Source organism: Diabrotica undecimpunctata, chromosome 1, assembly GCF_040954645.1.
Source record: "Diabrotica undecimpunctata isolate CICGRU chromosome 1, icDiaUnde3, whole genome shotgun sequence".
Classification (NCBI taxonomy): Eukaryota; Metazoa; Arthropoda; class Insecta; order Coleoptera; family Chrysomelidae; genus Diabrotica; species Diabrotica undecimpunctata.
The window spans coordinates 179,692,844-179,715,494 of record NC_092803.1 but is presented as its reverse complement, the minus strand read 5'-3'; the positions used below and the strand labels follow the sequence as shown (position 1 = coordinate 179,715,494).

The following is a 22,651-nucleotide window of genomic DNA, read 5'->3' as shown; positions in this document are numbered from 1 at the left end:
GTCACAGTCACATATAGAAAAAATACATTAAAAATTCATATTGACATTAAAAATTTATTATAACCACACATTACAATACTATTCGTCGCTGAAATGGTGAATTTTTTTTAATTCGTCAAATACACTGTTGTTATGTATATTTATAGCAAGTTCTTGTTCAATAAAAGGCACCATAAGATGTTTCAAAAGATCTTGCAACATTTTTGATCGAAATATCGATTTTATTATGCCCAGCTTAGAAAAAGTTCTCTCACAAGTACAATTTACTACATGGTGACAAATGTTACCATTATTTAGTTAAACACTGGAAACATCGATTTTCTATTATACTTAGACATCCAATCGAATCGGTCGTGGGCTTTCGAAGGTGAAAAATGTTCCTGTTTTTCAAAGTCTGACTTCAGCTTCTAATTCTGAAGAATTCAAATCAAAATGTTCTAAGATGTATTTTAAATGTTATTTTGCTAGTCCATCTATATGTAACGACATGATTTTGCCCATTGAATAAATATATTTTTTTTTATTCTTGGTCAAATTTATCGTTTGATAATTGAATTATTTGGTCTAAAAGCAGATAATACAAAGATTTTTACTTCGTTGTTAATCGTTAACTGTAAATGCATTTCTAGCATTATTATCTAATGTAGTAGAGACTTTCCGTTTTCTCGGAGGAGGAATGTCTTTTTTTTAGGGTGCCTGTCCGTTCTGAACGTTGGCGATCATTCTGGCTATGATGACTTTGTTGGTTGCTATACGGAATAGCTGTGTTGAGGTCTTTCTATACCATACTCTCAGGTTAGCAAGCCAGGATATTTTTCTTCGTCTTGGGGCCTTTTTTCCTTCAATTTTACATTGCAAAATGCATAGGAGTAGGTCGTATCTGCCTTGATTTCTCATTATATGTCCCAAGTATTGCAGCTTACGGCCCTTAACGATGTTGACCAAATCCGCGGTTGTATTTATCCTCCGCAGTACTTTTTCATTTGTGACTTTATCTGTTCTTGGCTCAAAAGCCTGAAGTTTTGATAGAGTTTCCGCCTTTAATGTCCACGTTTCTACTCCGTACAGAAGCACTGAGTACACGTAACATTTAAGGAGACTTCTTCTTTGCATTTTAATCTTTTTGTTATACTTGTAACTGCTCCTCCCGGAGATCCGATTGAGGAGCTTACTCCGAAATGGAATTTCGCTGCAAGCATAGCCGTTTGATTCTACTAGGACTTATTCAATTCGGATCTTTATTGAGGTGTCTTGTCCCAATCTTTCTTCCTCATCTCTATGCCGTTGACCGCTTCCACGGTTCTTCCGCCTTTGAAGTCAGTTTCTTAACTGTAGGACAAAAGGGTGCCTTACCCTTTACTAGCTCCTCCACCCGAAGCTGTTGGTCAGTACACGAGGGATTGCTTATACCGGCAATCGCTCGGTGGAATTTTCGCCATATCTGGCTACCATCACTTAGTTTAGCCTGCAGACTAACGCAGTTGGCCGGTGTGTGGCACGTGAAGCCATAAGTGGGAGTTAATTGTCTTATGAGGACCAGTTATCAAGAACCATCTTCCGTCTATGACGCTCGATGTGGTCTTTCCGATAAAAGGTGCTACCTCTATAACAAAACTCTACCCCCCGTAGGAATGTCAATTGGAGCTTATCACAAACAAGCATCTGTTAATTTGGTATAAATATTATCAAATATAGATGATTTAATCCTAAATTCTTCCAAAGCAAGTACTAAGTTTAAAACTTCTTCTATAGCTTCACAAATATCTATCTCTGAGATTAAAGTAATTTGCTGACTTTGACAGCCATTGCTAAATTGGAGGCATTATTTCGAAACACATAATAAAATCAAAGAATTCTGTTTGATGCAGTATCCCTTTACCTTTAACTCTAGCTTTTGCACAAGTTATTAACTGCCTCTTCAACGGCTTCTATAATTGCTTCAAACTGACCCTTGACCATAGCAACTGCTTTAATACAACAATCCTAACATTTTTCAGATAAAAAATTTAGTTTTTAACGTATTAATTGTGATCACAATCTATTCAAAAACAGCATGCCTATTTGAACTACCTTCAATATTAGAATAAACTAATCGTGTTATACCAAAAAAATTGAAAATCTTTGGATTTGTAATATGATTAGTGCAGGCGACTACTAATGCTAAATTGGGCAATGTGCATAGCAAAGAATATACAAAATTTTAATATATTTCTCATAACATCTCTTGTGTGCACCAGTAAAGTTTCCTGACATTGCTGAAACCCCGTCAAAGCATACTGCTTCAACATTCTCCTACAAAACATTCATATCTTGTGAAGTAGAATTTATTGTTTTAAAAATAATTTCTTCATCAGATAAATTTAAACACTTTAATGCTACTACAATACTCGTAATAATTAAACAATATAGTATAAGACCATCTATATCTGTGAACTAAAATGATCTAAATCGCCTTGAGGTTTTCGAAATATGGTGCTATAGAAGAATTTTAAAAGTTTCTTTGGTGGAGACGATTCGGAACTCCACAATACTAGAACGTCACAGCAAGACTACTGAGATTATAAGAAGCATCAAGAAGGAAAAACAGGAGTACTTCGAACATGTAATGAAAAGTCCCAAATATATATTGCTACAAACTATTATGCAAGCAAAAATAGCGGGCAAACGTAGTCCAGGACGAAGAAAGACTTCATGGTTGAAGAACTTACGAGATTGACATGATATTAATACAAGCATACTAATTAGGGTGGCAGTGAAGAAAAAGAATGCTACTACCAGTCTTTCAACTGGAAACGTAGTACCGTTAGAAATATATCTAAAAACAATCGGAATTTGCTCGTGACGAGTGACATTAGAAGTTTCGTCTGCAATCATAGAAAGAGGCTGCCTTTCACTTCCTTCTAAAGATTCTTTAGCATAACATTTTTGAGAGAATGTAAAATATCATTTTGAATATAGTTGTCAAGATAAGTGCAGAGTTTTAAAGGCCGATTCCAGGTATGCCTTAAATGTAAGGTCATGTGTTGTTTAAAAAATTTCTAGAAACAATCCTAATTTAATTGCTTTCTTTCATGTTAATATGACCACGAAAAGGTTTTCCACCTTTTGCTAGAACTATAATTATATCAGTTAGTTTTTTCATATAATCATAATTTTTTTTATTTGAAAATTTAAGGACTTGTTCAAATTATAACTCTTCCAAGATTCTGTGCAAAATTCATGCCAACTTGTATTTTGATGCATTTCAAATCGTTCTGTAAATTTATTCTATGATTAAAATCCACTAGAAATAAAAGCAGCCTCTATCAATCCAGACTTAATATCATCGTTCATGCCAAAATATCTGCACGAAAAACAGAAATAAACAGATGTGTTGGAGAAAAGTATTTTTGTTTCCAGGTCTATAATGATCACAATGTTCCATGAATAAGCCCAACCTCAACTTAAAATGGGACACTAATTTTGTTGTCCGTGGTTTATAACCTTTAAAAGTTTATCCCATTGTTAGCTTCTCGATAACACAGCTTTGCTGTTGTAATTCGGATTGGGATTAATTTTGTTAGAACAAGGATTTGAATTTGGACAGTAGACTTTGTATTGTTGCCAGTTTTGTTTCAGCTACATAAAAAATAATGTCTTTAGTTTAAACTACACTATTATAGTAAATATAAATTTAAATTTCTCTTCTAGTTGTAAGTAATGAAATATTCACTCGCTGTTGACATCAGTGGCGGATCCAGAAATTTTTGTCGGGGGGGTCATGGGTCTTGAGGGTGATTGTGATATAGGATTTAGATTTTTGCACCTTTACGATTGATATGATTTGTACCTCATGTAAAAAAACCATTTTCTCAAAAAAAATTTTAAGCGATATATTAAACCCATGAGAAGTTATTAAAACCCAAATACCCTACGGGTGCAAAGAAGGGTACAACATTAAGGGGTCTTAAACTTAAACAAAAAAAAAATTTAAACCCACATACTCTATGACAGGAAAATTAAGTGTACAAGATATTAAGCCAAAGGAAAGTTATTAAAATGTAAATACTAAAAAATCAAGGACATTAATTTAAACTAGGTATTTTAAAGACAATAATTTTAAACCCAACTATCCTATGGCTACAAAATCAAGAACAAATCAAGGGTAAATATAAACTAAAGTTAAGTAATTTAAATGCAATAACTCAATGTACGTGTAAACATTAATGAATGTATTAAACATTCAATATTTTAATTAAACATTATTATTCATATTAAACAATAAACTCTATTATATCGTTGTATATCCGATATCAATTTGTAAAAACATTCCTTTATTCCTTATTGTTATACGGCGTGGAAATATGGACTCTCGGAATTACAAGTATGAGGCGTATAGCAGCCTTTGAAATGTTTGTTTTTCGAAGGATGCTGAAGATTTCGTGAACAGAGCACGTGACCAACAACGAGGTGCTGAGAAGAACGAGGACTGAGAGAGAAGAGACTTCTACGACTCATAATGGAAGGAAAAGTAGAATGAAAAAGAGGTCCAGGACTAACAAAATGCTCCTGGCTAAAGAATGTATAAAACTGGACAAGCATGGACACACATTCGATACTAAGAACAGCTCAAGAAGAAGAGCAATTTGCTGTAGTTATAGCCACCCTTATGTAATGAAGAAGTGTAAACAGCATTTTATTTAAATTAATTTATTCAACAAAAAACATAATATAATTTAGGAATAGTTATTTTTATATTTAGCCATATTAGGCTACAAGTAAGTAAAATATTTTTTTATTCGATATTAAAATTTTTTTCAATACTACAACGAGTGGTAAATAAAAGTTCAGTGATTAAAAGTACCCTAAGAATGAGATCAGTGAATATTATACAATTTTATAAAGTGTATTCTTTTCGCCTATCCGATTTAGCAGATTGCTCTATGATTGCATCAACATCTAGAGACATTTCAGGATGAACACTGATGAGTGCTACACCATTTAACTTTCCTCCGAGGTTCTATTTCTAAGCCATGTCTTTGACGCTTAAGCATAAAAAACTACGCTCTGCTGTTGCTGCACTGACTGACAGTGTAATTAATATTTTTGCAGAAATATTCTGATATTTGGATACATATGAATATCGCAGTTTTATAATCTAAAATAGAATCAGGCAGTTTTCCATTATTTTGCACGACTGTTTTCCACTTTTGAATCCACAGTGAAAACTCTTGTTCTGCTGTGGAATATGCAGTAGATGGTCCAGCGTCAACAATTTTTTTAATGCAACTTTATCTTCTGGTGTGTTATTAGTTTTAGATAAAATAACTCAAAGATTAAATAGATTCATAACTTTCGGTGAAAGTCGCTCTTCTAAATCAGTTAAGATATTGTCTAAAAGCGGTTAATAAATAGATCTTCGGAAATATTCTTCGCAAGAGTTAGCAGGTTGGTTTTGACGAGAAACTATACGAGGCATCTACATGTCTAGTTGTTCAGCTATTTCCTTTAGTTCATAGGAAAGTTTGCTAAAAACAGATTCAGCATTTGATCTTTTATTTTGAAGAATACAATTAATGTGCTCTATGACCTCAGTAGCCATCTTCAAATCTAATTTTGGTGACTGAAAAATACGATTAAGTGATACAGTTGTACCTAAAACATCACTAAGATAAACTACTGAAATGAGAAATTCTGGGCTCCTAAGAGTTTGCATTAATGAAAATGCATCAGCTGAAATTTCACTGACCTTCCACGTAGAAATTGTTTGAAGAGCGTTGTATATTTTGATAATTGATTCCAATGGAACTAATGCCTTTCAACCCAACGAGTTTCACAAATACCTTAGACAGCAGCTCCCAGTTCCTTTATTTGTATTCATTAACGTATCAGACAGAGGTAATGCAACAATATTCACTTTGATATTATTTATTATAGATAAATTGTAAAAAGTAGCACACAGTCTCAACAATTAAAATACATATTCAAATTACAAACAACCAATTCGTGGAAAAACTGAAGATAAAAAATACCTAAGTAATACAAAATAAAAATGTGCTGATTTCGTCCAAAGAGTCATGTCATCTACATTGAATGAGAAATAATGTGTGGGCGGTAATTCTATCTCATCGATGATCGAACGATTCTCTGGCTCTCAAATGACGAATTGAGAAAATTTGAAAATCGCATAACTCTGAATTTGCGGAAGTCGGGGTAGCGTTAATCGAGGTATTACGATATTCTGAATTATTGATTTTTTTAAAGAACAATGGAAAAAGGCTTCCGCATAGTTTTACACTTAACTCTAGAACAAATGAGTTTGAATCATTTCAACTCTTAACTTCCTGCTTATGGGATTGATGGGTTTTAAATTATTTTTTTAAGGATTATTTGATTGACATTTGCAGTTTTTTATTGAAGAAATCACAAAATCATGAAGCAATATTAAGATCTAAAACACATAGAGTTTTATTTCCTACTGACCGATGTGCTGATATTATAAATCTATATGTGCTGATATATGCTGATATTATTATTTTTATGGAATATGGTCTTGTTTGTGTCAATTGATGATTTCATGTAATTGTGGTTTTAAGTTGGTGTTAAAAATGGTAATTTTTTTTGGTAAGATTACTGGAAACACGAGTATGTATGTATATATGTAGGCCTTGAAACCGGTAGCCCGAAATTCACCAATTTTAGATTTAAGATTTAAGATTGAGTATTGACTCATTTCCCATATGTTAGTATAAAGCTTTAAATTATTTTGCTTATTAAATCTCTCCTTAAAGTTACAGTAACCAATACTATTAATTATATTATTATGTAATTAATAATATTAGTATTATTATTTAAATGTCTGGTTTCAAGAACAAGATATGATTGAAATGTCAGTTGGGAGTTCAGATTTCTTTCCTGAATGGCGCTAGGAGTTATCTTATTTTATTTAATTTTAATTAATTTAATTTAATTTTAATTAATTTAATTTAATTTTAATATAATATTGACGTGTGTTAAATATTTTATTTTTATAATACGTGTATATGTAAATGTATGTAAATCTTACCTTACAATTACAGTACCTAACTTATGTTTTTAGCCATTTAGCGAAAAAATTAATTACTGATAAAGTAGTAAAATTTCCGAGTAAGGATATTTGAATTATCAATTTGTAGAATAAATCAGCAATAAATCAACCGTATCGTTTGAAGAACCAAATATGATTAAAATGCCAGATGTTGGTAGTTTTCAGATAGTCACATTTATTTCGTAGGTGGCGTATTTACCTTACCAGATAAACAGTGTGAGCTGTCATCCTAGCCTTTTATATAGATAGACATGCGCTTTTTAAACATAAATTTAAAGTCTTTCGATTTTTAATATGAGTTACACTCACAGTAACATTAGAAGTCTCGTCTGCAATCACAGAAAGAGACTAACCTTTCACTTCCTGCTGAATATTCCTTAAAATTACATTTTTGAGAGAATGTAAAATATCATTTTGATTAAAAAGGGGAAGTTTTTTGGGGCCAATTTCAAGTATTGCTCAAATGTAAAGTCATATTTTTATCCCAATTTATGCGCCCTTAAAAAGTTAATGTGGGTTCCACAACACCCGCGACACCCTCTGTGGCCACGCCTATGAGCAAAACTAAATTTAAAAATCGATCTTTCTCGATATTTATTTCTAATATGTCGCATTTTGAAAATATTAAGGGCAAGACCCTTATTAAACTTATTTAACGATCACTATCACACCATGCCGTCTATTGAACTACTACATATTCACAGTTCTGCTCTACGGAATGGAAGCATGGACACTGACTGTTGCATCTATGAATCGGCTCGAAGCTTTCGAAATGTGGTGTTATAGGCGCATCTTACGTATATCCTGGGTTGACAGAGTTACTAATGTGGAGGTCCTGCGTAGAATGGGGAAAGAATGTGAAATTCTTATAACCGTCAAAACTAAAAAGTTGGAATATCTAGGACATGTAATGAGAAATCAAGAACGTTACGGCCTTCTTCAGCTGATTCTTCAAGGGAAAGTAAATGGTAAGAGAGGACCGGGAAGAAAAAGCATTTCCTGGCTTCAAAATTTACGAAAGTGGTATAACACGACTACCACTGAACTGTTCCGCTCTGCAATAAATAAAGTAAAGATAGCCGTGATGATCTCCAACATCCGGAACGGATAGGCACTTTAAGAAGAAGAAGATCACACCGAGGGAACGATATAAAAAACAAATAGATTATATTCTTGTCAGCAAACGATGGAAAAGTTCAGTAGTCAACGTAAAGACAAAACCAGTGGATGATTGCGGAACAGACCATAAACAGTTACAATCGGAATTCCATATCAAATTTAAGAAGACAAGAACAGAAAGGAAAATACAAAGAAACACTAAGACATAGTAACACACCAACGTTACTGGCGATCCCAATCAAACATGGGAACATACAAAGACGTGGATTATAGACGCAATAAATATTGCAAACCCCAAAGAAATCCCAAGGAAAGAAAAACACTGGATGACTGATGAGACACTGAACTATAGAAGAACGAAGAAACATTAGAAGTAATGTTTCAAATTTAAGAGAAACTGAAAACAAGATAGCAAATGTAAACAAACGCATAAAATCATCAAGTAACTAGAAGAGAGAAAAATAATCATATTAAAGAAATATACAAACAACTACAAGAACACGCAGACCGTCAAGAATCTAGAGAACTGTTTGCCAAAGTAAAATACTTAACTAAAGAGTTCAAACCACAAACGCAGCTAATTAAAGATAACTTGAGAACGATCATCACCAATCCAAAGGGCATAGCAGCGACATGGAAACAATCTTGTGAAATATTGTTTCATAGTGACCATGAAGACGTGAATCCAGAAGAAATAAATGTCGAAAAGGAACCACATATTGTAAAATCGAAAATAAAAACCGCAATAAAAAAATTAAAAACTGGAAAATCTCAAGTAGAAGACGGAATCACGGCGAAAGCACTTAAAGAAATGGGAGACATAGGAATTGAAGTGATGTTCAAACTGTGTAATGAAATCTGGAACACAGGACAATGGTCAGATGATTGGTGTAAGCTCACTTTCATACCCATTTATAAGAAAGGCTCACCAACTGACTGTAATAACTAATACACTCTAGCCCTGATCTCCCACGCAAGTAAAGTTCTGCTAACTATAATTAACGACAGATTAAAATCAATACTTCTACCACAGATCCCACAAGAACAATGTGGATTTGTTCCTAGAAGAGGGACTATTTGTGCTTTGTCGACTACTCGAAAACGTTCGATAATGTAAAGTGGCATAAAATATGGGGAATACTGACAGAAATGGTTATCCCCGAACATCTAATATACCTACTGAAACAACTGTATATCAACAACACAGCAAACATAAGAGTCAACAACATATACTTCGATAATTTTAAACTAAAAGCCGGTGTTCATCAAGGATGTATTATCTCTCCCAATGAGACACTAAACCTAGTAGAAGAACGAAGAAAAATTAGAAACAATGCTCCAAATCCAACAGAAACTAAAAACAAGATAGCAAATGTAAACAAACGCATAAAATCATCAAGTAGAAGAGACAAAAATAATCATAATAAAAAATTATGCAAACAACTACAAGAATAAACCGACCGTCAAGAATCTAGAGAACTGTTTGCCAAAGTAAAATACTTAACTAAAGGGTTCAAACCACAAACTCAGCTAATTAAAGATAACTTGGGAACAATCATCACCAATTCAGAGGGCATAGCAGCGATATGGAAACAATATTGTGAAATATTGTTTCATAGTGACCATGAAGACGTGAATCCAAAAGAAATAAATGACGAAAAGGAACCACATATTGTAAAATCGGAAATAAAATCCGCAATAAAAAAATTAAAAACTGGAAAATCTCAAGTCGAAGACGGAATCACGGCGAAAGCACTTAAAGAAATGGGAGACATAGGAATTGCAGTAATGTTCAAAGTGTGTAATGAAATCTGGAACATAGGACAATGGCCAGATGATTGGTGTAAGCTCACTTTCATACCCATTTATAAGAAGGGCTCACCAACTGACTGTAATAAGTAATACACTCTAGCCGTGATCTCCCTCGCAAGTAAAGTTCTGCTAACTATAATTAACGAGAGATTAAAATCAATACTTCTACCACATATCCCACAAGAACAATGTGGATTTGTCCCTGGAAGAGGGACTATTTGTGCTTAGTCGACTACTCGAAAGCGTTCGATAATGTAAAGTGGCATAAAATATGGGGAATACTGAGAGAAATGGGTATCCCCGAACATCTAATATACCTACTGAAACAACTGTATATCAACAACACAGCAAACGTAAGAGTCAACAACATATACTTCGATAATTTTAAACTAAAAGCCGGTGTTTGTTAAGGATGTATTATCTCTCCCACGTTATTCAATATATATAGCGAACACATCATGCGCATTGTATTCGACGAATGGCAAGGAGGAATATCAGGAGCAGTATCAGGCCGAAAAATCAGCAATCTCCTCTATGCTGACGACACTTTAGTACTAGCATCATCAACAAATGACCTGGAATACATCATGTACAGACTAGATACTATTAGTCGACTTAAAATTAATGCACAGAAGACCAAGGTAATGATAATTGATCGAATTAGAAATAACCAGCCGGAAATACGAAACGTAGCGGGGTTTGAAGTGGTAAGCCGTTTCAATTATTTAGGTTCTGTTATCACAAACAATGGTGGATGCGAAGAAGAGATACGTCGATGCCTTACAATAGCCAGATCACCAACGGTCAAACTTACTAAAATCTGGAAAGATACTGATATAACCAGGAACACGAAACTGCGCCTAGTACGGATGCTTGTCTTTCCTATCGCTACATATGCGTCAGAAACTTGGAACCATTAAAAAGTCCGACTCACGACGTGTAATAGCCTTTGAAATGTGGGTATATCGTAGAATGATGCGCATACCCTGGACAGCACATCGCACAAATGTCTCAATATTGACAGAACTCGACATCAATACTAGGCTTACCACAATCATCAACCAAAATATATTGAGGTACTTTGGACACATTACCAGACGAATGGAAGGCATGGAGAGGTTGAAGGCAAGGTATGTGGTAAAAGAACCCGAGTAAGATCGCTACTCCGATGGTCAGACCAAATAAAGTGCGCTACCGGTTACTCTCTGTCTGAGGCAGCACACCGCGCCCAGGAGAGAGAAGAATGGATAGCAACCATTCGTCAAATATCATAACGTCACCACATCCTTACGAAGGATAAAGGATAGAGAAGGAGAAACGATAACTATTTTAAGATCGTTATTACCAATTGTTTGTTGTTAGTATGTGAAATTTCAGACACTTGATTTTAGAAACTTTAGACATGTAAATATAAACGATTTCATGGCTTTCCTGAAATACATTTTATTTCAATAGATTTATTATAATATTGAAATTGTTTTTCCTGTGAGTAACAACTTTTATTGCTTTTTTTATATAATTAGGTTAAAATTAAATGGCTTAATTCCGCTCGATACCTAGTAAATGTGCTTTAAATTTATCCTGAAAACTTGTGAAATTTACTATTTACGTGTCAGTTGCTTGAAAATTAGCTCTACGAATTTATTAGTTAGCCAACAAGGAAAACTTCTTAATAGGAAACCACAACTTCTAAACTCGATTACGTTATACCCTCTAAATATTACCGTTCAAATTGTTTCCAAACTATGGAATTGCCCCTGTGGTTGTACCAATCACGTACGAGTTTGCAGTTTTGGTTTTAAAAAGCTAATTGAATCCTACAAATCCAGATATGTTTCTAAAAGTTAAAAAGAAATAGATATTTTTGACGTCTGTAAAATGTAGTTTTCTAGTTGAACGTCATCGTATTTCATCCTACACATTCTATATATAGACTTGTATAGGTAAATTGACGATAATGCTAATTTTACCAAAGTTCATGGATCGTAAAAGTGAAATAATACACTACCGAGCATAAAATTAGGGTCACCTTGTAATTTGAATTTATTTTAGAAATTATTATTCTGTTTTAACTATTTTTGGTTGTAACGTAGTTTACTAACGGATTGCTTAAAGAAAATAATGTTTTTGTCATTTAAAGTTTATTAAAAATAATGGAAATGAAGAATTTTCCTTTGATATACTAAATATTGAAAAGGGACAATTTTAATTTGATGTGCATTTTGTTGAAAAAAAGAAATTTTAAGAACTTCGGTAGCGAGTATTCCCTCCTCTGGCAGTGATAACAGCTTGCAAACGACGAGGCATGCTTTGGATCAGATTTTGGATCACATTCTGCGGAAGATTATTCCATTCTTGCACCAATATGTCGCGAAGCTCTCTCGAATTTCTGGGGGCCGGCACATGACTCCGTAAACGTCTCATCATCTCATCCCAAACATGTTCTATGAGATTGATATCTAGACTGCGAGCAGGCCAAACAAATTGTGTGATTTGAACCTCGTCAAGATACTCAGTAACTATCCTAGTAGTGTGGGGCCGTGCGTTATCATGCATAAATGTTGCGTAGTCTCCAAGAATAACCATAAACGGTAAAACATGGTCTTCCAGAATCTGTGTCAGGTACCTATGCGCTGTCAATGTCCCATTCTCGATAAAGACTAACTCCGTGCAAGCATCAAACGATATACCTCCCCATGCCATAACTGACCCTCCACCAAATGGAAGACGCTCGGCAACACATGCTTGAGCATATCTCTCGCCTGGACGTCGCCACACTCTTACACGTTTGCCTGAGCCCGTAAGACAGAATCTCGATTCATCGGAAAGCAATACACGACTCCAATCCTGCATTGTCCAAGCCAAGTGCTCTCGTGCAAAATTCAATCTGGAAATTCGGTGTTTACGGGAAAGCGGCGGTCCAGTTACTCTAGTTCAAGAAGATAAACCAGCAGCATAAAGTCGTCTCCTAACTGTCCATTCACTTATGTTTACATTTCTTACTTCTTGCAGATGATTTCGAAGAGAAACTGCCGTGACCGTTCGGTTTCTCAAAGCACTAGAAACGACAAAGCGGTCATCTCTAGCTGTTGTAATCCTGCCTTGACCTGAACCAGGTCTTCGAGTAAACAGACCGGTCTGTTCGTAGTGTTGCCATACTCGTTGCAGACTCGAGAGACTTACCCCAACGTTTCTCGCAGTTTAGCGCTGACCGTGGCCATCTTCTAACGCCGCCACAATTCTTGCCGCCACAACAGAATTTATGCTCATTGCAATACACTGACAGTGATAACAATACACAAACAATCTACAATTGACGTTAAAACCATAGAAACAAAAACTGTGCTGATAACGGTTTTTAGGAATTAGGCTAAGGGGCCCTTTTTATCTCAAACGCTTGTCGAAACAACAACAATCTTTTTTTCAAGAAATCCATTAGTAAACTATGTTACAACCGAAAATAGTTAAAACAAAATAATAGTTTCTAAAATAAATTTAAATTACGGGGTGACCCTAATTTTATGCTCGGTAGTGTATATAACAACTTCAACGCATTTTTGTCGCATGGATACTGATTTCATTTTTAAAATTGTTCTAGCTATCATAGTTTCTAAGAAAATGTGCTTTTTATATGACTTCCATATTATTTGTGTCTTCAACTTCATTTTTATTGTGAGTACTATATCTGTATATAAACAGTTCAGAATATTATCGAATTATATCAGAAAATTATATAATGTCTTATATCAGAAAATTTAAACTATAATAGCATAAATATTTCTCATTTCATGTTACTGCAATGGAGCTCTGTAAATAGTAGAAGGATATATGGGATATTGTTTTGACTGAGGTACGAGAGATACTAGAGCGGTCCGATAAGTAATTAGTCTACAAAAGAAAAACTAAAATTTTGGAAAAGTGATGATTTATTTCTCAACATAGTCTACTTTTAGCTTAACACAGTTGACCCAGTCATACTCCAATTTCTTTAACCCGTCTGAAAAATACGTTTTCTCTAGATCTGCAAAGTATGCTTTGCCTTTTTCAACCCTTAACCCGAAACATAGTACTTTTATTGATAATGCGAAACATATGGCCTATTGGACCAGTATAGGTAACAATTAGAATAAATCAAAAACAAATGTAGCATTTGAAAAAACTTATTCATACATAATACTTACATAAAACAAAATGTGTAATATAGAAAACAACATTACTAGGCGTAATTAAGTAAACAAACATATATATTTCTAGATAAAACAAAAAATATACTACAGCTACCTACTAATTTTGAAGACAGGTAACGCAAACCTTTTTACTACATTTCAAACAAATAGTATTTGAGCAACGCGCACATTTATAGTTTGTCTTCCTCATTTTTGATGATGGACAAATGCTATACAATTTTCTTTTGGGAAGCTTATTATCTGGAACATTGTCGCCGATATTCTCGACAGGCACTTCGGGATTTATTCCCAAAAAAATCTCTATCTGCTTTCTAAGGTCTCGGGGAAGATTTGTTTCAAGTCTTGGCCTTAGATGAGGCTGAATTAGTTCAAAGGCCAAATCTTTTACAAATTTAAAACGTGGAAGTAATTTATTATCTTTGTAACAAAGATAAAGGATGTAACTGTTGACTTAACTTATATTTGTAAGTGTATAAAATACGGCTAAGGGCCAACGCCTTGTCCGGCGGTTTGCACTATAATTGGCACACTTCATGTCTAAAACATCAACTCCCGATTTTGTACTGTTATAGTATCGAATTATTTCTGGTTTTTCTAATTAATTGTCTTTGCTGTGATGCATAGAGGATAATAAAAGAACATCTCTATTTTTTTTCGGTACATATGATATCAAGATTATGTCATTGGAGAAACCATAGAGTGTTGTACCAATTTCCCTACTTTTATTAGCCTGGAATTCCAAAGAAACTTCTCGCTTATTTTTTTTACTGTACCCACATACGTAAAGTGGCGTTTTTGCAACTCTGTGACTAACTCTATTAAAGAAAAATAGTTGTCAAGGCTTGGAAAGCTTCAGTTCTTCTTCTGAAAGTCCAACACCATCCGAATCTTTTCCTGAGTATATATATCCATTATAGAAATACGAGCTCTTAGCATATGTCATGCACATTACTTTTATGCTGTATTTAGCAGGTTTACTGGGCATGTAAATTCGAAAACCACAGTGACCTCTAAATTACCTCTGGTAATTAGTCACAAAATTTTAAAAAATATTTGATATAGCCGCTGTTTTATCAGTTTTCTTCAGCTCATCGCGATCCATGCTATTGTCAAATCTAAGACACGGCAAAAGTATTTCAAATCTTTTCAAAGACATCGTCATTCTGAATATTGGCCGACCCAAAACATCTTTAGAAAGTTGAAGCATATCTTCATGAGAGGATTTTATTATTAAAGATAGCATAAAAATCCCAAGCAAAGCCTTCAACTCAACTATATTTGTGCTTCTGTAGTTTGATGTATTAGTCGAATCAGATGAGTTTCACTCATTATAATAATTTTTTGGTTTGTCCATGTTACGATTTATTCCAACATTTCATCAGTAATCAATAACTTCCAAATATCTGATTTAGAAGGGCTATTTCCCAGAGTCCTGCTTACCGCTGTAAGGCCTTGTAATTCTCTGACAATGTTATGTGTTCGTGTCCTTATATTTCTCGGAGGCTCCGTTCCCTGCCACTGAAAACCATTTTTTCCTTTGAATATGTTCACATCCCCTTCTAGTTATCCATTCTTCATTTCTAATAATTCTTTTTTTTATTTTATTTTCATTTTATTTTATTATTGTTTTTATTCTTTTATATTTTTTTATTTTTTTAGTATATTTTTATTTTTATTTTATTGTTATTTTTTATTTTTACTTTAGTTTTTTAAGTAAGCGTTTACATTATGATCATCAGCGAAAAGATCTAGTGGGTATATAGGTTTGCCAGATTTTGCATAGTGCTTTATGATTTCTTACAATTCTATTATTCAGTATTATTTTTGAGAAGTTTGTTTTTTATTGTAAGATTTTGTTATGTTCTTAAGTTTTTATTAAAAGTTAAAAAAATATTGTTTTGCAGTATTGCAGTAGATATTCTGCTTTCTCGCAGTTAATAACATCCTTCTATATATTTTTGTACTCACCTTTATTTCACTTATATTTCTTCTTTCTTTCATTAGTTCTAGAATTTTCTTCGTCATTCAACTTGTCGTTGCCTAGCCCTTTTTTGCGGTAGTATATTTTGTGAAACATTAGTTTTGACCTCTGTCTACTGCTCTTCCACATTTTCTTACTCATAATGCTAAGTTAGACTTCAGTTGTTCTAGTTTTTTTTGTGGTGTTTTTGGTTGCAATATTTTATAAACCTTACTTACTTATTTACTAGCCAACGTCCACCCTTGGCATGTTAGCCATTTGGTGGCGCGCTGACCAGTATAGACGAGCCGTTTCTCGTAGGCGATCTTCATCCTCCTCGGGTGGGTCTGTTTTCAGGGCTGGGCACTCTGGAAGGTGAGCAGCATCCATCTGGGGCTGATTACATAGTAAACAGTTGTCATTTTCGCGGACGCCGATGCGATGTAGATGGGAGGCCAGGTAGTCATGCCCCGTAGTTGTTCTGAACACGGCTACACTAATGGGTCTCGGCAAGTTGCGAGGGATTGGTGACTCTATTAGGTGGGCCCAAGATTTTCCAGCACCGGCTTGTATTTGCTGCTCTTTTATCTTCGCTTTGATTCCTCTTCTAATGGTGGACTTTGCTAATATGTACGATTGGAAGCTAGGGGGCTGTGGAAGAGTAATGCCTTCTTTTGCAAGTTCATCCGCCACTTCATTTCCTTCAACACCGACATGACTAGGGATCCATTGTAGAGTAATCAGCCACCCTTTTTCCATCAAGTTCGATAGTTGGACTCGGCAAGATATTGTTTTGGCACAGTCGGTGTATCGATTTGTCGACAGGGCGAGGATTGCGACTTGGCAGTCGATGAAGAAGGCAACTTTTTGGGGGTGTTGGAAATTCTCAAGATTTTTTGCAGCTTCGTGTATAGCAGCAATTTCGCCGTCGCAGTTGGTGAGAGGGGCACCCACAACTATAGAGCCTTTGAAGAACGTTGAGACATATCCTGCTCCTGTTCTTCCCGAGTCCGGCATCGAGGATCCATCGCAGTATATGTGGAGCTACTCATGTGCTGGGTACTCGTCTCTAGGGCGGCCTTCCTTAGGGCAATGTCTGACGATAAGTGCTTCGGGTCGTTATGGTTTTCAAGCAGTAATTCTGTGTTTGGTATACAGCGGGCCAGTGTGGTTTGCACTGGGAAGGGGGCGGCTTCCGACAGGACAATGTGGTATTTTTCCATGATTTGGTTTGCTACTGTAAGCGGAGTGCCCTTGTCCTTTGCAGTCTGAATTTGGAACAGTGGTTGTGAAATTTGACTCTCTGATACCTTTCCCCGAGAAAGGATTTTATCCAATTGAATAGTTTGCCGTCAACTCCTGACTTCGCTATTTTGTGTAACAGCAAATCTCTCCATACTGTGTCGTATGCAGCTTTGAGGTCTACTAGCACTGCTACTGTTGACATCTTACGGTGGAAAGCATCCTTGACTTTTTGGGAAAAATCGACTACATGGTCCATAGTGTTGCTGTGTTTCCTGAAGCCAGCTTGAGCGTCGTCAATCAGTTGAAGATGGGTTAAGGCTCGGTTTAGTCTGCCCAGAACCATTTTTTCGGCTACTTTGCATAAGGAGCTTGTGAGGGATATTGGCCGGTAGCTATCAGTCAGGCTCGGGTCTTTTCCTTTCTTTAAGGTGGGTATGACCTCGCTCTTCCTTCACTGACTTGGGACTCTTGAATTCCATGTTAGGTTAATCAAATTCAGAATGGTGCCTTTGCAGAATATTTTATAAACCAGTGATATTGTATCCAACGTGTTTAAGAGGTTTACAGGTCATTATGCCCTTAAATCAATGTTTACTAAAGTATAGTTGAATGTTTAAATGGTATATCGACTACCATGTAAAACCGAATTTGCGAGTTATGCAAAACAAACATATTTATATGCTTCGTATTTACATTTAATCTTCCCTGCTTGCAGTCCGTCCTTTAAAGCACACAAAGCAGTGGCTAAATTTACTCCGGCGGTGAAATAAGGCGTCCGATCATCAACTCAGTGAGTATAAATAGGTAATTTGTGGTGTCTGTCGCCACTCGAGATATATGTACGACGCATTACAATAGTGCAATTAAAGCGAAATGTAATTAGAAGATAATTGTACAGCAAAAGCTCGTGTCGACATACTAGTTACGTATACATACGGATGGAGTAGAGGCAGAAACGTACACATTTACTACGATGGATTATAATTACACCTGCAACTTCACATCGATGCACTTTTACAGAAGAGTATTTTAAATCGGAATGAGCTTTTAGTTTGAAAATTAGAATGGTTGTTAGAATGTTCTTTATCTAAACTTTTTATAGTAGCCATGAATATTACATGGTATTATTACCTAAACTAGAGGTTATATTGTATTTCAAGTAATATATACGTAACTTTTTATTGCATTATGGAAATACTACAATTGTGGTGTTTTTTATGTAAGAACCTCAACTCAGTAAGCCCCCCGATTGAAAAACACTGCTATAGAGAAATAGAATATGCTAAATAATTTCCATACATTGTATTTTTATTAACATAAATTAAAGCGTTGGTCGTTGATTTAATTTATAAGAATTGTAAATATTTATTGTTGCAGATTCAGCTCCATTTCAAAATAAATACCTCAAATAGATTACGCAAGCTAGAATGGAAGTTTTTGGTCTCAAGGTAAGTGTTCATTTATTCATAACTTTAATAAATATGCATGGGTATAGTCCTCGGATTGTTTGTAGCATTTTCTTGTCTATAATTGCATGTTTTTAAATATTAATATAATCTTAGAAAATAATATAAAAAACTTAATGAATCGTTACGTAATTCCAATTCATTATAATAGTAATATTTTTAAATAATTTAAAGTGTTTATAAAACAAATAATTTTGCTTCTGAAACTGTAACGGTACGCGATATTTTCATTGTGTCTTAATATTTATTTACTTAAATATATATGTATATATATATATATATATATATATATATATAAATTTATTTAAATAAAGAGAAATAAGAATAATACTTACCATCAATTTATTCTACCACCGACGAACGGTTTCGCATACTATAATTTTCTATGCAACCTCCTCTTCAAGTCAACGGTACATGGCAAATTAAATGATGACCATACAAGGATTATTATTAAATGTTTGAGAAAACATAGTTTATAATTAATAATTTAAATAAATAACACACATTTCAAAATATATCTTTACAATAAATATAAATAACTTTTAAATAATATAACGGCACACTTAAATGCCAACAAACAATTTACATGAATAACTACATTTCTTTCTTAGTTATTAATATCACTCTTCCTTTAAAGAACTTTTCTGTTATTTGTTAATAACAAGGAATTATGCAGTTCAGGACAAATAGATGATGTTACAAAGAAAAAATTAACCGGTTATAAGGGAGTTATACCCAAATTTTACGCGTTACCTAAGATTCATAAACCACAGCTGTCAGTGCGTCCCATTGTTGCCTGTATTGGTGCTCCTCCTAATTTATTAGCATTTTTTTTACTGATATTTTGACTAATGCATATGTCTCTAATGAATACTATATTAAAAATTCAATCGATGTTTTTAACAACTTCAATAACTATCAGTTACCTGAAGGCTATCTTATTGTCAGTCTGGATGTAGTCTCATTGCTTACTAATGTACATCTAGATGCAGCTTTAATAGCTATTAAAAACAATTAGAATTTCATTAGTTCTCATTGCAATATCAGCTTGGAATATTTTAAAAAACTCATCTCCTTTCTTTTCAACAACACCTATTTCACTTTTAATAATACTGTATTTAGACAAACACAAGGAACACCTATGGGAGGTACTATCTGTCCCATTTTTGCCTGTTATGTGATGGATCATTTACTGGATATGGTGATCACAGATTTGATCCCAGATTAGGTCATTCACATACTAAAAAAGTATGTGGATGACTTAATCCTTGCTATTCCTAGTAATGGTTCCACAGAAATTCTACAGGTATTTAATAGTTATGACCCTATACTATGAGGATGATCTATGCTCGATCCCCTTTCTTGATACCCAGTTCATCAGAATCCATAACAGCTCCCTGATAATCTACTGACATAGAAAACATCATGGTTCTGGACGTTTTCTTAACTATTGGTCATCTCATCGTCATTTAATAAAAATCAATTTGCTGAAGCAAATTAAGGCTAGAATTACAGCTATCAGTCATCCTTCTTTCCATCAGAAGAACCTGAGAATCCTTTCTAACCTCTTTATTGACAATTCGTACCCAAAACACCTAGTCACTAAGATATTATTCAGTTTGACCTCGAACATAGTACGTCAAAATGATGAGTTGCAAATTACTGTCACAAGCGGAGAACCGAATGCCAATTGCGTATATACTTCTTTAAAATACGTTAAAGGCATAACACCCAGACTATCAAGATTGTTTAAAGATATCGACAACTTAAAAATAGCCTTTAAAATCTCATTAACTTTAAGATCTATATTTTCTAAGGTTAAAGATAAGAATGACATTAAGGATTTATCCAACGTTGTCTACCAGATTCCATGTAACAACTGTAATTTGGTATATGTGGCACAAACCTCACGCAGTTTAGTTAATCGTTTAATTAGTCACCGGTGATAGCAGATTATATCCTAAAAAATCTGCTCTTGCGGAACATGTTAACAAAGAACATCATAAAATTAATTATGAATCAGTCAGAGTCCAACTGTACTAAAAGACTGTTTTTAAAAATGACATTCATTTCTCAGAATGCCAATGCAATGAACAAAAGGAGTGATAAAAATCAATTAAGCACTATTTACGCCTACCTATTATATTTAGATAACCATTCTCAATTCCAATGATGGCTCAACAACTGATTCGTTGTGAAGTTCCAGCCTTCCTTTTAATAAAGGAGATACTATTTGTAATGATGTGAGTGAGTGATTGGATGCGTTTGTTGGGGGAGGTTCTAAGGGATTAATTAGATTTACTACCGGGTTACTAGGGTATGCTGATATCCTTACAAATGAAAGTAGAAGTTGATGCCTTTTGAGATGGAGTGGTGCTCTGAAAATTCAACACAAACACTTTCAGTGGGGCTTGGTTTGAAAGCATCAAGACATAGTCGTAGGGATGTGTTTTAAATCGTGTTTAGAGACATTAGTAAGAAGCTACTAGGTGCCATATAAAGAATACTGCCATAGTCTGGCTTAGAGCGAATTATTTATATACTATTATTAACTGTATATTTTAAGGAGAGATTCTTCATCATCTTCCTATAAGGGAATATTAATATGATGAAATCTCTGTAATTTGGCTAGTTGAAGTATAACGTAACTTTTTGTGTGCTTAAACTAAGATTTTCAGTTTTCACTCCAAAATTTTAATACTTTCGAGATTTTAACTAAGTTTTATATTTTATTAAAGAACTTAATATGATTTTTTACCATCTGCACATTTTCTTGTCAGCATGGTTTATACTTTATGCAAAATTGCAACGATTAACGTTTTTCCTCCCTATCGACTCTTTCTACCAGTGAAATTTTATTAAAACTTGGTTCGTGTCTGCGGCTGACGTTTTCGCAATACGCTATTACTATAAATTTTCGAGTTTTGACAGCTGGGAAAAAATAGTCTTTTGTCGATACAGCGAAATATTAGTAATGAAGCTTTGCATTTCAGTGCTCTCGATTTATTTCGTAAATAAATGTTCTCGATTTTTATGGGTGGTTGTGTCATTTTTAGGGTTATTTGTTGGTAATTTATGGTCGAATCGTGCAAGTTGGTGGTGGTTATTTACATCTGTTGTTCGGGTAGACTTAATTATCATTTTTTAACAATAAAATAATAATTAAGGCAACGAATAATATAAACATGCTAATAAATTGGACACCAAATTTCGGACAATATTTTTTTGTCGCTGTCTAAAACAGTAATTTATTGAATAAAAAAATGCTCAAAATCGGAATATATATTTCGATTTTGTATGAAATAAACATTTAATTAACGGATGTAAGTAACTTTTTTGCCCCTGATACTACTAAAGAGACTTTTGTGAAAACAGCTTTTCCATTTTTTTGTATCTTCTCAGACGGTCTGAGAATCACATCTGATTTCCTTTTTAAACTCCCTCCCAGAAGCGCTTACGGTGGTGGTAGGTTATTGCTAATATCCAGTTTGAGTTTGTATTGCGGCTTATTTTTCTCATTTTCTTCAATTAGTTGGTCCTTATACAGATTGAACGAATTTAAAACGGATCATACGAAATCAATGTATTTCGGCTCAACTCCGCTCTAGGTGGTTGGCCAACAAAAGGTTGTCAAATAATTATATTATAAAAATCCAATACTTCAGCGGGCTGCTGGATTCGGAACTCATTCAAGAACAAGTCAAAACTCCACCCAAATAGGTTGCCTAGAATCACTGAAAAAACTAGACTAAACAAGCAGTTATTATGCTGTCAAACCACTTATCGCTTCCTTATA

The 22,651-nt window shown here is 34.3% G+C and overlaps 1 protein-coding gene across 2 annotated transcripts in view; it reads left to right on the top strand.

The window, feature by feature from the left end:
- Glut1 (Glucose transporter 1) overlaps positions 1–22,651 on the top strand; it is a 481,871-nt gene that overhangs the window by 35,982 nt on the left and 423,238 nt on the right. For both annotated transcript variants that reach the window (XM_072520665.1, XM_072520664.1), the window contains exon 2: positions 18,767–18,837. In XM_072520665.1, coding sequence (XP_072376766.1) covers positions 18,817–18,837 — 21 coding nt within the window. In that variant the 5' untranslated portion in view covers positions 18,767–18,816. The remainder of the gene's footprint in view (positions 1–18,766; positions 18,838–22,651) is intronic.